The 16,017-nt window shown below is 40.6% G+C and overlaps 1 protein-coding gene across 3 annotated transcripts in view; it reads left to right on the forward strand.

Moving 5' to 3' along the window:
• asic1c (acid-sensing (proton-gated) ion channel 1c) overlaps window positions 1-13,260 on the forward strand; it is a gene marked incomplete at its 5' end in the record, with an annotated part of 136,067 nt that extends 122,807 nt beyond the window's left edge. For 2 of the 3 annotated variants that reach the window (XM_083781750.1, XM_083781751.1), the window contains 8 exons: window positions 1,874-2,024; window positions 2,664-2,720; window positions 3,283-3,436; window positions 3,940-4,031; window positions 7,650-7,729; window positions 7,945-8,016; window positions 11,871-11,923; window positions 13,141-13,249. In XM_083781750.1, coding sequence (XP_083637876.1) covers window positions 1,874-2,024; window positions 2,664-2,720; window positions 3,283-3,436; window positions 3,940-4,031; window positions 7,650-7,729; window positions 7,945-8,016; window positions 11,871-11,923; window positions 13,141-13,219 — 738 coding nt within the window. In that variant the 3' untranslated portion in view covers window positions 13,220-13,249. Of the gene's footprint in view, window positions 1-1,873; window positions 2,025-2,663; window positions 2,721-3,282; window positions 3,437-3,939; window positions 4,032-7,649; window positions 7,730-7,944; window positions 8,017-11,870; window positions 11,924-13,140 lie in introns of all 3 variants that reach the window. The other variant, XM_083781752.1, reaches the window with a different exon arrangement.
• Between the last annotated feature and the right edge of the window lie 2,757 nt (window positions 13,261-16,017).

Here is a 16,017-nt window from a genome sequence, read left to right on the forward strand (position 1 = left end):
CGCCAATTGAATATTGTAAAGGCTTAAAGTGGTTAATGAGGCAATCTCAAATGTCATACATTTATCAATTTCCTATGCTTGAAATCACACTGGAAACACGGCTGGATAAATGGTCTTATGGACAGTTGTGGCCTGTAGGGATTTTTCTAACGCAAAGCTATAGTTAAACCTGCTGTAAGTGATATATTTTTGAAACAAAAAGTATTTTTTGTTAAAAGATTATAGCTCTCTATTCTGCTTGTAATTATTGCTATAGAGAGAGTTTGCTCAGAAACTGGTCTCCCTATCTCTCTCCAGCTCTTTACATTTCCAGGTTGGTCACCGATCATCCAGTCAGGAGAGAGAACCCATTTATCAGCTTCAATTTTATAGTGTTCAAGTTCCAATTTTGTCTGCATGCTTTTTTTGTTTTGTTTCATCACTGGTCATTTAACTTTTTTATCTGTATCCTGTAATACTATATGGTTTGTCTCGATGTTAGAATGAAAACCTTTCAGATATTGCTGCAGTGTGTTGCCAGGCTACATGCTCCTCATTAGCATATCCACTAGTACACAGTATCTGACTGTAATAATCATTCAGTTTATACCTTGGTACAGTTCAAATTCATTGTATTCCAAAAGAATACGGGACGTCCAAACATTCATTTTTCAAGCTCACAAGCCTTTACCATATTCGCACATACTAGGGCGTGACATCACTGTAATACTGTACTTGTTGACGAAATTGTATTTAATATATTTAGTCTTAGTTTTAGTTGTCATAGCTTAGTTTTCATAGTAGTTTCCATTTAGTTTTCATCAGTGAAAAAAGGTAGTTGACAAACATTTTTCGTTTTAGTATTAGTCGACGAAATCAACACTACCGAGCCAATGTTGGCCAAACGCCATTACACAGTTAACCAAGTCATGGATGTTTGTAAATAATTTCTCCAGGCATTAATTTGCCTTATTGCCTACACTTCTCGAAGGACCTATCTCAAGCAAGTTTAAAGTCTCCGGAAGTTTGCTTACATAGCTGTGCTGAAATGAATGAAATCCAATCGCTTCCTGGAGTGCTTTGGCAAGAATGTCAAGTACAGTATTCTGTGAATTATGGCCATGTAAGTGTAACTCAAGTGCTGTGGTTTTAATGAAAAAACGTATTAAGTATATTTTAAGATTCAGTTAGATAATGCTCTAATAATTCCCTGGGGTACTTGTGAATGAATTGACCCGCACTTCACCATTTAATGAAACTCTTGCCACCTCTAATGAGACTGAAAATTGAGACAATCTCTTCCATTTATCCTGCTGAATAGCTTGGCTTTGGACAATCAGGGTTTATTTTATTTTATTAAAAACTCTCTTGGACATGTATAAAATTTAAGTGTTACTCAATAAATCTGTCAAAGTAAGCTTACGTCTTTATATAAAGTGTTGTAGACAACAACTTAAAATTTCCGCCTCAGGGATCCTCAACAATTCGTCCATTGATTGTGGTGTCCTGTCTTAAAGTACATATTTTGTAGAATATATTAAGTCTGTCTCCATTTCCCATGTCTGCTTCCTCCCCGGGACTAGAGCCGCATCAGTGATTTTATGCATGATGTTTGCTTGCTGCTACTCGTGAGCCATTTTATTACCTGCAATATTGTGGTGTGTATTGTCTTCATTTGAGATTGCAGTAGTACCCCCCAGATGCACATTCTCATTAATTTTGATTAAGTTTTCGGTATTTTTTTTTATTGTGGATGATATATTTGTGTTTTGGATTCTATGATCTGATTTGTGGTTGCCTGGGTTTTGCGCCAGGCTGGGCGTGAGTGACGTGTGATTGACTGCCCTTCCCATGAGTGGAAACATGCACTCTTGACTCTTGTTCTCTCTTTCAGCTGCAGTACCTCCCTCCTCCTTGGGGAGACTGCAAGTCCACTCCCATAGACTCCGAGTTCTTCTCCACGTACAGCATCACGGCCTGTCGCATCGACTGTGAGACGCGCTACCTGGTGGCCAACTGTAACTGCAGGATGGTTCATATGCCCGGTACACACGCTTAATATAGTTGACTAATCGTGATTGGAATCGAGTTGATATAACCACTTACTGTAACTAAAGCCCCCTGTATACATCGTCCTATAGGAAGAATAGCAAAAAAGAATACCTGATCTACGCATTATGAGCTTATAGATCTGCTATTTTTGCTTTTTTTTTAATGTTGGGAATTTGTTTGAAAAGAATGTTGAAAATGTTTTTGCCTATGCTCAATATAAGGGATGCCTGGTTGAATCAAGTAATCTGCAAAATAGTGTTTACCGCAACACTCATGCAGAGACCAGCCTTTGAGGTTGAGAACGGAACATTCCAACTGATTTAACAGTGGTTACTGGCTATGAACCTATCGTGTATAGACTGGTAGAATTAAAGGTTTATAATATCTATACGTAGATGTGCTCATCATTTAGAAATAAACAAATTCGGCGTGGAAAAAAGACTAGTAATCCAACTAATCGATCACTCGACTACTAACTAGGAGGAGACGGCCCTAGTTTTCAGTCATGAGCAAACCACCGCAAAACAAGATGACGCCACAACCACAATGGAATAAAAGAAGAGTGTGCTCTTTGATGTGGCCGGTATATAACATGATTATTTATGATCTCTTGTGTTCTGTGCATGGGACAGGGACCTCTACGGTCTGCACACCGGAGCAGTACAAAGAGTGCGCTGACCCAGCTTTAGGTGAGGCAACGGACAATCACAGCACTCACTGCATATGACGAAGTGTCACAGATTAACATCACATGACTGCACTGCACTATATATAATGGACTTGGGTTGCACTGAGATAATTCGTCCTTTATGGAAGTGCTGTGATGCTTATTGTTTTGCATAAATTGCTCAGTTCTGCAGAATCTGCACACCGTAGTGCCATAACACTAATGAGTCTCATCCTTTTTTATAGAACTCATGTGTCAAATGAATAATATAGGGCTGTTACTTTGACCTCAAATGCCAATTTCAGTCATTATTTGCTTTCATGGAAAGTGAACGATGGCAGCAAATAGTTTTCTGACGTGTGCATGGTCCAGATTTCTTGATTTCTATCTTGATTTCTTGATTTCTTTCTTGATTTCTTTCTTTCTTGATTTCTTTCTTTCTTGATTTCTTTCTTTCTTGATTTCTTTCTTTCTTTCTTGATTTCTTGATTTCTTGATTTCTTTCTTTCTTTCTTTCTTTCTTTCTTTCGTGCAGCCATGAGTTTCAGTGATCACAACATTTCAATGACTTTAATCATCCACAGACTATTTGGTAGAGAAAGACAACGATTACTGTGTGTGTGAGACCCCGTGCAACATGACTCGCTATGGCAAGGAGCTGTCCATGGTTAGGATCCCCAGTAAGGCCTCTGCCAAATATCTGGCTAAGAAATTCAACAAAACTGAGCAATACATTGGGTAAGTATTGAATCGTAATAGTTAGGAAATTATAGATGAGTGAATCTTCTTCTTTTTCTTTTCTTTTTCTTTTTATGAAAAGATGTACAGTAGCATACAGTAGCATGACTTTGGTCTCCATCGTTCACCTTCAATGCAACAATAATGAAAGACAATATACACCCAGAGGGTTCATTTAACAGCGAATGAGTTAAAAACGTTTTATACTTTTATACTCGTATGTTGTAGGACAAGATTTACAAACTAACAAAGCCTCGTGAAGCGATGCGTTGCGATCTTGTACTGTACTGTAGATTGGCTAGTTTTTGAACGTTTTAGAAAATGATTGCAATAAATAAATTTAAAAAAATATATTTGGCATACTGTATAGCCTAATGACATGACATCGGCTTAGCGGTTAAATGACCACTCTGGATTTAGCTGTGCAGGGAATGTTTATGGTGTCATTTGGCATTATGTTTTATCATCAGAAGTAACAAACCTGCTGTCTGTCTTCTCTCCAGAGAAAATTTATTGGTTTTGGACATCTTCTTTGAAGCACTGAATTATGAGAAGATTGAGCAGAAGAAGGCCTATGAAATTGCAGGGCTCCTTGGTGAGATTCACGCTGCATGAGCTTAACTTATACTCCGTAGTATGACGGCGTCGCTTGCCGCTGCCAACTTGGTTGTCAATTTGAAAATCTGTTCTTGTCGGCAAGCAACACCATTGTGCGATGGAGTAAGAATTAAGCATTAGGCCTACTGTTGCTGAAAAGGTCAAAGCCGCCGTTGCTGAAAAGGTCAAAGCCGCCGGGCCAGGGGGCACAGGTGCATGATCGATCGGCCAGGGGGCACAGGTGCATGATCGATCGGCCAGGGGGCACAGGTGCATGATCGATCGGCCAGGGGGCACAGGTGCATGATCGATCACCCTCCTCCAACCGTCTATGCTGTATTAAACAGTCCCAGTGTGCGGTGGACAAGCCAGGTTCACAAAAGCACTGTGCAGTTGCATTGCGGTGCTGAATTATAACACATTTAAAGCTTGCTGTTGCATTGCTTTACAACAACATGCCTGCAGCTGCAGAGCGTTCAGAGCATGTGAGAATATAAGAGCAATACTGTCAGGCATCAGAAGATGTATATCGTCCGGCAGCCGACAGGCTTCTTTTGTTTAAAGTGGGAAATGTGGTAGTGTATTTTTTTATTGGCCTAAAATGTTGTCTATATACATACATTCATGAATCCACTTGCTGACCGGCTGTCACTTTTGGGCAATTTCTATTATAGGGGTTTCTTGTGACCATTGACACAAATGTCAAACTTCCCATATGCTTTAAGTAGCATGTGACATGTCAAACTAGGGGGTATTCATGATTCTGAATACATTCCAAGCATTAGTTTTGCACAAAATACACTCAAAATACGCTAAAAACCATAACCAAATGTGCTGACCTCATCACATTTTGTGCTGATCTCATCACATTTTTCATGACGTTTATGACCGTTTTTAGCCCAAGGAGTGTTTTTTTGTGCAAACCTAATGCTTGGAATGGATTCAGAATCATGCAAACCCCCTAGTTACTACTACTTAAAGCATAAGGAAAGTTTGACATTTTAGACAATTTTGCCTACCATAAGATGTTAATGTCAAAAAATTGACTTTATTTATTTTTTGGCAACTGTTGATTATGATTTGACTCATAATACATTTGGAGACAATTTGCATGTTGTAAAGTGTGCAAATAAACCAACTACTCAAAACATTAAAGTACTATTTAATGTTTTTTAACCTCTGGTCACGACAAAAACAATGTAGGCTACTACCAACCATGACTGTTATTTCTAGTATGTGACTCGGGTGATATATATAGGCCAAAGATTGCATCCAGTACTTGAAGGTATGGTGGTAATGCCTTAAAATTCACAAGTGACAATGTATCAGCTTTCAACTTAAAGTATTACATTGTGTTGGTTCTGCGCAACATGCCAGTGTGCCAGTGTCCAAGTCTGCACAGTCCTTATATAGTGGCTGGGGCAGCCCCGAGTGGAATAGTAAGAGAGTGGCGACACGCTTTGATCTCGCTGCAAAGTGGGTGCCTGTGGGCTATAGTTCCAAACATTGGAACTATCCCATTGAGTTAGAATGAGCACTTCCGCATTCCATTTGTTACAATGGGAGTGTCGCCACTCTCTTACTAGGTTACTCTGGGGAAGCCACACTCCAGTCCTCCATGAAGCGCCGCACCTGTTTCATATATTCATATTATTGTTCAGCAGTGGTTTTCAAACGTTTTGTGCCCATCGATTGAAAACACAATGTGAATAGGCATAACTTGTGCCCCGTTTGTAATGAAATCACAAAATGATTTACTCATCATGCCTCTCCGCATGAGGAACAAATTTGCCTCAAGGATCATATTCTTAGAATTTCTGCCATTCTGAGTTTTACATTTAAAGCCCTATTCCTCCAACGATCTTTGAGCAATCTGCACAAAACATTCAACGCACAATAAATACCTGTGATACAAAAAGAAAAAGCCTCCATGAGCCTATAATTCTACACATGTATTGAAGTGTCATGGTCATAGTCAAACAGGGCCTGAGTTATATGCCTGTTCAAATTTGTATTTTCAATTGATTGCTATAGCGCCCCCCTTTGGCCAATGGGTGTGAGATTAGTTTCTTGCCCATTTGGCAAACACTCTGCAAAGTCTATGTCCGAACTAGAAAAGGTGTTACTACAGTAGTAGATATCATATTATAGGGTGCCTGCGCCTTTTATGCGTGGCCTCATAATAAAATGAAATAAATGTGAACATGTCCACCTACTGTATGCTTTTTGTGTAGTTGTATAGCACACCTGAGTTTGCGTTTGAGAACCACTGTCACACTGTTATCACCTACTGGCAGAGCTTTTTGTGTACATCCATTTGAAAGTGTGAAACCTGAACAGAATGCATCATGGTAATGCCATACCGTGTCAATGTGTCTAGTTGAGCTGCTGGTGAGAAGTTGTCTGCAAGGAACAATTTAATTCATCACTGTTGAAGGAGCACTTCACTCATTTCAATATTATCTTCATATAATTGGTCCTCACTAAATGCTCATTAAAAGATGGCATCATTATAGTGGCCAGATTTGACTGAGGGTCTGCCATGAGGCAGCCTCCAGCTTTTCACCAGAGGAGGAAAAACTGAATTTATTTTATTCTTTTATCCAAAATGAGTTAATAGCACAGGCAGACTCTTCACATACTAGAGCAGTATGGTTCCCAAACTTTTTCATGTCAAGGACCCCAAAAATGACACTCATTAGCCCGCGGATCCCCATTAGAAAATATATGCCGGGGACCCCTTAAGAGAAGATTTTTACAGCAGTGATTTTCAACTATTTTCCATTTCAAGGACCCCCAGTTTGACAGGCATTTAATGGCATTTCTATCTCTGAGAACTCAATTTATATTGTAAAATAAGTGTACAAATGGAACCAAATGAACCATAATGGGTCCATTTGGTTCCATTTGTACACTCTTTAAGAGTTACAGACTCATAAGGGTCAATTTGGTTACAAACTATCATTTAGCTGGGGACCCCCTGGAACTCCCTCAAGGACACCTAGGGGTCCCCGGACCCCACTTTGAGAACCTAGAGCATGTCTGAAATAAATGTCAGAGCTGAAATCGACATGTAATATGAAATAAATGCTAACATGTAGCTATATAGGTGTAATGTTAGAGTCCACAGAAGTCCAAGCCTGTTTTCTGCAAGACATTACTCTATAAGCCATATCTCCAAAACTGGTGGGTCAAACTGAACAACCAATATGTCAATTTGAAGCTATATGGCTCCCTGCTTTCGTATGACATGAAAAACATATTCGGTCAGAATGTGTCTACTCCCTCTGCGTCTCATTGGTGGCCTATGGACAGTTCAGAAAATCTATTAATGCCGATGCGCATTCCGAGCTAATGGAAGCTACAGCCGTCCTCTTCCTGGAAAGTTAGGATGCTGAAATAGAAGCCAGCATTGTTCTTGCGTTAATTGTTTAAATTGGAAATCTTGTTTGGAATAATCAAACCCACCTACCTGAACTGTCGGAACAAGAGACAGAGAAAATCCTGTAATGAGCTTCAGTGAGGGCCAATTATACTGTACGAAGATAGGTTGAAAATGGGTGAAGCGTGGTCCTTTTAATGACTTGTCCGTATTTGTCCATCTGTCTTTGGCTAGGTGACATTGGCGGTCAGATGGGGTTGTTTATTGGAGCCAGTGTTCTAACAATACTGGAAATATTTGACTATCTATATGAGGTAAAGTGTTGGCTCTCAATTTGTAGCCCATTTTTATTAAACAACTAATCAGTTCTATAATGAGGTAAAGTGTTGGCTCTCAATTTGTAGCCCATTTTTATTAAACGACTAATCAGTTAGTTTTGCAAGTGAATTGCTCACGCTCGAATAAGTCATGAACAGTGGATGGCATATATTTCTAGTCTGCAGTGCTAATCTAATGTGTTTGTATTTAGGTGTTCAAGGATAAGGTTTTGGGTCACTTCTTACGGAAGAGACGGCCACGCCGCTGTCAGAGCGACAATCTGGTAATTCTCCTCTCAATGCATTGGATTATAGAAACAAAACAATACACACACAAAAAGAAAAAATGTTTGCTCTCACAGTGAATTTTAAAGTAAAGCCCTCAACATAAGTAAACAAATACATCAGCGCTGCAGTGCAAATGTATTACTTTTCATCCCCCCCAGAGCAAAGAGGACCCATATTTTGAGATGGCATAATTAACCATTTATAGTCTGCACTGTCTTGTTACCCTACACAATTACTCATACAGTACAAATCAACACATCTCTAATAATAGCCACATGTATGTAAACAAAGAATGCAATACCGGTATTTACCATAATTAAGATTACAACAATCCACAATAATCTGGAAAGTGGATCATGATGTACCAGCTTCAACCAACTTTATTCATGAATGTATTTAATTTGTTCACAATGGGAAGGCCAGGGTTGATGTGGGTAAGGCCAAGCAGTCCCTGTGCTCGTCCTATTTCATGGGGATTTACTGCCAGACTGCCCTGGAACCTAGTCTAACAGACCATTAGGATTAAAAGCTTGATCCCTCAGGACTTTTCATTTTGATTCCATGTCGTATTTCTATGTTCGGAGAATACGAAATGGATTCCCCCCCTTTGTTTCCACCACACAATAAAGCACACACGAGAACAAATGTATGTATGAGAAACACAACCCTTACCATATTACAGTTACTGTACCGCTTGAACCAGCCCCATCAATAAACCAGTATGAGATTACTGATTCAGTCCACTTCAAAAATAAATAATATGTAGATGTAGGATAAGCACTGTTATGAGACACTGTTTGGTTTAGCTGCTACTGTGCATTTAAAAAGCTTTTAAACGTAAGTTTGTGAGGGCAGACATTTTACTTTTTCTTTTCCTTTGTACCTTATATATATATTTACTATTATTTTGTAGCTGGTCTGCTAAAGCAAACAATTCAAATTGTGAGTGACACTCCCTTATGTGTCGGACAAACCCATGTTTTATTTTTTCTTCATTTCTAACAATAATAATTAGAAAGTGTTAAAGTATTCCATGTTGCATTGGACACCATAACATCTTTACTTTGCTTGAAGTTACCGAAAAAAACAAACATGGGTTTTGTCTCTGCATGAGTATTTGTGTATAGTTGCATGTATGGTTGCTTTAATTATAGAATTTGGTTCAGCAGCTGGTGTGGAAGAAAAGATTGAAATAAGTTGTTTATTCTCCCTCATATGAGTGAATATGTAAATCTAAGCGCACACACACACACACACACACACACACACACACACACACACACATTTGATTTTCTAGTACAGTATACACCATACATGGTTTATCATTTGATCTAACATATAAGAAACTAAATTAGTAAGGAAGTTAAGAACAGCGATAGTAGCAAAAACTATTCTCTGAGATGTCGGGTATTTAGAATATATGTTTTTATGCTTTTACAAGGGACAAGGAGTTAATGAATGAAGTGTGATTATGTGCAGTATCCATCATTCATAATACCATATTATCATCTACATATAGTGACTCATCGTCTGTGACTCCTAAGCTTTGCTATCATATAATTTTAACCGTATTTCTACAGAGATATCACATCTAAACAACCCCAGCAATGAAGTCATTACAATTTACAATTCAGGCATTTTGCAGATGCTCTTAATCCAGAGCGATTTATAGTAAAGCAGTAACAAAAATACATGCTAAATACATAAAAATAGTCATCGTATGAACCTAACAGTGGAATATCTATATAATGAACTATGCATATATACCATATAGTGCTATGTCTACATAAAATGCTACAGCAAGTGCTCCATTCATGCTTGCTTAAACCCAATGCCGTCGATGGAAAAATGAAAAAAAGCAATTGAATATATTCCCTAGCTAGGTTACGTAGCATTGTAGGGGTGCAACAGTAACTGTTATTGAAACTAATCGATTAAATCAACTGTAAAAGCTATAATCAACTTCAATGAAAATAATTGATTCCGTGTGGATCTATAAATGCACAAAGTCTCTGTCTGTCTGTCTGTCTGTCTGTCTACGTAACTTGAGAACCGCTCTCCCCACCGACATCAAATTGGACATGCGCGTTCCACACCACCACAGGGGGTGCAGTGGTTCCACACCACCACAGGGGGTGCAGTGGTTCCACACCACCACAGGGGGTGCAGTGGTGCGTTCCACACCACCACAGGGGGTGCAGTGGTGCGTTCCACACCACCACAGGGGGGTGCAGTGGTGCGTTCCACACCACCACAGGGGGGTGCAGTGGTGCGTTCCACACCACCACAGGGGGTGCAGTGGTTCCACACCACCACAGGGGGTGCAGTGGTGCGTTCCACACCACCACAGGGGGTGCAGTGGTGCGTTCCACACCACCACAGGGGGGTGCAGTGGTGCGTTCCACACCACCACAGGGGGTGCAGTGGTGCGTTCCACACCACCACAGGGGGTGCAGTGGTGCGTTCCACACCACCACAGGGGGTGCAGTGGTGCGTTCCACACCACCACAGGGGGTGCAGTGGTGCGTTCCACACCACCACAGGGGGGGTGCAGTGGTTCCACACCACCACAGGGGGTGCAGTGGTGCGTTCCACACCACCACAGGGGGTGCAGTGGTTCCACACCACCACAGGGGGTGCAGTGGTGCGTTCCACACCACCACAGGGGGGTGCAGTGGTGCGTTCCACACCACCACAGGGGGTGCAGTGGTGCGTTCCACACCACCACAGGGGGTGCAGTGGTGCGTTCCACACCACCACAGGGGGTGCAGTGGTGCGTTCCACACCACCACAGGGGGTGCAGTGGTTCCACACCACCACAGGGGGTGCAGTGGTGTGTTCCACACCACCACAGGGGGGTGCAGTGGTGCGTTCCACACCACCACAGGGGGTGCAGTGGTTCCACACCACCACAGGGGGTGCAGTGGTGCGTTCCACACCAGCACAGGGGGTGCAGTGGTTCCACACCACCACAGGGGGTGCAGTGGTTCCACACCACCACAGGGGGTGCAGTGGTGCGTTCCACACCACCACAGGGGGTGCAGTGGTTCCACACCACCACAGGGGGTGCAGTGGTGCGTTCCACACCACCACAGGGGGTGCAGTGGTGCGTTCCACACCAGCACAGGGGGTGCAGTGGTGCGTTCCACACCAGCACAGGGGGCCTCTGCCCTGGCTCTGGACAGGGCCCCTGCATGCCCAGGGTCCATATATGGAGCTGGCTTGTTCTGACATCAATCTGAAGTCTGCCTAGACTCCATATTTGGGCATGCCTTACAAAGAACTCCATATATGGGCATAAAAGAGAGACAGACATCATATCTGGATGGGGCCATGCATTTCCAACTTGCATCGTTCCAAGTAGGCCAGTGCCCAACGGTCACCGCTGTAGAGGCTCCAACGCATAATATCTGGGTGGGGCATTCATTTACAACTTGCATCGTTCCAAGCAGGCCAGTGCCCAACGGGCACCGCTGTACTGTAGAGGCCCCACGGGCACCAGTTTATTTTTTCTTTTAATTTGTTTTTTAAATAGCAAAAATAGCATAGCTACAAGCTCACCCACATTATGAGCTTGTAGATGGACTATTTTTGTGCAACACTGTTGTAAAAATAGTATTAAATTAGGATTTAAGTGTTAATAATCGATTTAGCAGATTAGAAAAACAAATCTTGTTAAAAACTAAAACAAATTATTTAAAAAAAGGTGCTTCAAAAGTTCGTTATTGATAAAGTAATCAATAGAATATTTGCTCAGAAAATGGTTAGTTGCAGCCCTATAGCATTGCATTGTGTTTATTTTCATTTCAGTCACCCTCACCCATCTTTCTTTTCATCATGTCTATTCCAGGAATTTCCAGAGAACCCAACCAGCCCTGGTGTCACGCCTAATCATGCCCCCAGGTAGCAAACCCCATCGCTAATAGATCCTCCCTCCCATGCTGTCCCTCTTCTTCAGACATTCTAGACATCATTTCATACATCATTCCTCTGTGGTCACATGACGACGACGATTTGGTTTGGGGTTTTCTTAGATTGCCTTCATGACAAAACATTGGGTGATTTAAGACTCATAGCCGTGGAGAAAAAAACAAGTTGAATTCATTGCCAATACCTCAGGCTAGGTTAGTTCAGAGTGTTTCTGTGATTATTGGCTTAACAACAGAAGTGTGTTGGTTGGATTCTCCAAGAACATAACTTTTTTTTTTACTCTTGGCAGCACTATACACAACACTTGCTTCCATCTTTTCATTGAATAATGATGCTTTCTTTCCTTCAGGATAAATCGCAGTATTCCCGTGAAAACAAAATAAACACGCGTTTTATTTTAAGTGGTGCTCTCCCGACACATTGTAATTGTTTTCCCGCAGCACAAAGGTGCCCAATAACATCACTAGATGCATTACTTTGTGATGTTATCGCAGGTCTGCTGCCATGATAGTTTACAAAGAAAACTAAATGGTTCTTTGTCTGCTGGAATAAACATTTACACCAATGTGACTACGTACTGTATATGGTAGCATCTCTTTTTTTTATCCACATTTCAGCAATATCAACTGAACCTTTGCACACATAGGGTATGCAGACATAATGTGGATCTTATAATGTCTGCACCTACACAGACTTTAACATACTAATATAAAAATCAGGACTAAAATGTGCTGTTTTTCTTTCCTTCCTTCTCCCTCCTGCTGTTCATCTTACACTATCCTTTCTCCATTTTCTTTGCACTCTTTCTTCTACCTGTGAAACTCATCTGATGTTGCTGCCCTCTTGACCTCCAAATCCATCATAATCATCTCCATAACACGTCATTCATTGTCTCCAATGATATGTTCTGAACTCTGGTCTCGTCTGTTTACCATGCTCGACAATCACCTTTTGAATCGTTTCTTGTTTTTGTTTTGTTTGTCTTTCATTCATTGCCTATCTTGTCTTGACACCATATCGGTCCTGGCTGAATTTGATACATTTTTCCATATCCATTTATGATTGTTCCGCCCCCCCCCTCTCTACTTTTATCTGTGATTCATGTCTTTCCTTCATCGCCATTCCCCTCATCATTTCTCCCTTAATATGGTTGAACACGTCTTCCCTCCTTCCCTTCCCTTGTTTTGCAGAGCACCTGTGACACCCTCCGGAGTCACTCGGACAGTCTCGGATTCACGCCGAACATGTTACCTCGTCACCCGACTCTAGGCAACTTTGAGGAATTTGCTTGTTGACGACATAAAGTAGGGGGCGGGTGGGCGGGATATCTGGGAATTGACGGCAAACTGTGAAATAATTTATGTATTACAGAAAAGGGTGAGTGTATACTCAAACATTTAGTAGACTTTATCAATGCCTGAATAGAAATAGAATACTATCATAAAGAAAATGACCACTTCCAAAACAGAACTCAGGTTTAACTGCCATGGTATGGCATTAACTTAAATTAATTTGTGTCTCATGCTGTGGATTCTTAGTTTTCTTTTCAAGTATTTTTGAGTCATTCAAGTGAAAGTGCAAAAACAAATTGCTATTCTAAACAGTGGTGAAATAAGTTACATAGATCAGTTGTAGATTTCTTTTTCTGTATATCATACATACTGTATGTACTAGCACTATAGTCTATAATCGGTTTAAATGTGGAAGTTTCAAGGCATCAATCTAAATAGTGCCATATGGTGAGTGACTACCAAACCCTATGACATGCTCAACTGTGACAAGACGATAATGGGGCAGAATACTCGTGCCTATAGGCTGGTCTGTGTCAAAATACTTGATATTAGGAAAGACTACTGTTTTTCATTGCTGCCTTTGCTACTGTGAGGCTCTTAAATGTCTAATTGATTTAGAAGAATGTATCTAGTCACTATAGCATCTGGAGTATGCCCTGGCTTACATTGTTGGAAGGCAAGTGGAGGGAACTGATGTAAGAGTGCAAAATGACTTGTTTTGATTTCCCTTTGGGTAGCTAGAGAGTTTCATCGTATGTTATAGCATTTACTCCATGGCCAGTTTTTGAACGTTGTTGTTCAAAGGGAATGCTGTGAGGCAAATTCGGTGATTGTATCTTTATATATTTATACAGCTGATGATTCAAGTGAGCCTACATGTTCCCCTGTTTTGGGGATTTTGTTGTTGTGTTAGGCATACAGATTGTCACAAAAAAGAAAAGCATTTAGCCTGCTTCAGGAGTCGGCCCCTTTTTATGTGTAATGACTGAGTGGGTTCGTTAAAACAGAAAATAATCTGGCTTTCTTTATGGATGTTTTTGACCATGTACCACCGATGGCTTCACAGTGTCCATCAGCACAATCTCCTGTGATAGTAATCTATTCTCTATTGAACATTAGTGAAGTAAAAAAAGGTTTGTTGGTAACATTCCTAAACTTGACAGATATTTGTAAATACCTGCTCTGAAGACATTCTATATTGCTCTGTATGGAGACATTTGTCAGATATACACATACATACATACATACACATAATTATATAAAGAAAACGCATTTGCTCATCTCTGATTGTGCACCTGAAGGCACTTGGACATTGAATGTGGAAAGGGAAAGATTATTAACAAGTCCAAGTGTAGCCCTTGAATGTGTTTCTATCTGATTGAACCACAAGTGTCTTCCAGCTTTCATAGTGTAGTGTACATGATGGAACACTGAGTAGAATGTGTTGAACCTCGATTTATGCTCTGGCGACAAAGTTATTTTCAGTTGAAAATAGGTTTTCGTCAAGCGACACTTGGTCGCTGAAGCATAAATTGGGGTACAGATACAGGAGAACTGCCTCAAAACACCCCCACCTTCCTCAACCCAATTCAGTTCGGTTAATTTACAACAGAAATGCATTGTACAATGGCATCATTATAACCTATTGTTATTCCAGTACATGTAATACGCCACAAATAACACCGTTTGTGATGTAAAAAAATTATCAAATATAATAAACGATATATATACAACCATTGTGTTCATGTACATAACCTTTCTTATTACCTTGGTGCCACTCTTACTTCCTCATAATATTCACCAACCGTCCATGCATTGTGTGTCATTCGAGATCCCTTGCAACTACAGTGATTGGAGTTGCAGACAAACGGGACGTAGTTTCAACTGAACTCAAGTGTTGACGCGAGAAGTATTTCATAGCCTTAAATTAAGAGCTCATTTTGACAATAATGGAGATTTCTTCTTTCTTTTTGTTGACATGTGGAGTATGATACTAATCATACCGTGTCCTTAACACTGTTCTGTCTGTATTATATTAGACCACTGTTGATGTGAAGCACAAAGTCTTGGAGGTTATAGCCATCACTCGCAAGCCAATAACTAACTGACTCATCGTTTGTGACTACCGGCGTAGTAAAGTACACACAGTGCATTTATTTATTTAATAGTGCACTGTTGCAGCTTTATCAGTGGAGCCAAACCTCGCCAAGGGCCTCCAAAAGGAAGTGTTTATACCTTTCAGGCGTGTTTGGTAAAACGATGAATTGCTGGTGTCTTGTGAGCAATAACTAACTAAATTCATTGCTTATCCAGCAGCTGAATTAAGATCTAGCTTGAACAGCTGCAAATTAGAACTGAGACGATGATGTACGTCTTACACAGCGTTATATCAGGGGTCGGCAACCTTTTTGACATGTCGACATCAAATTTGATTATTGACAACACATCAAAATGAAATATTTCCAGCATATTTTGATTTCCCAGTTACTGGTTGTATATAATAACCTTATACAGTATGCTTTCTTGAAATATTCCTTTCCATCAAGACATTGTAAATGATTAATGACCTTTCGACCCACTCCACCTCCCAGACCCCTTCTCCAGTCAGAGTTCTGTCATTTGCATACAGATGTGAGGCTCATGGAATAAAGTGACTGATTTCAGTCATTTGGATTCTGGAGATGCCAGCATTTCTTCTATTTAAGCTAAGATATTGTTTTAAATTGTGTGTGTGCTGTGTGTGTATATATATATATATATATATATATATATATA

Source organism: Protomyctophum parallelum (assembly GCF_964188405.1).
Source record: "Protomyctophum parallelum genome assembly, chromosome: 14".
In the NCBI taxonomy this organism is placed as follows: Eukaryota; Metazoa; Chordata; class Actinopteri; order Myctophiformes; family Myctophidae; genus Protomyctophum; species Protomyctophum parallelum.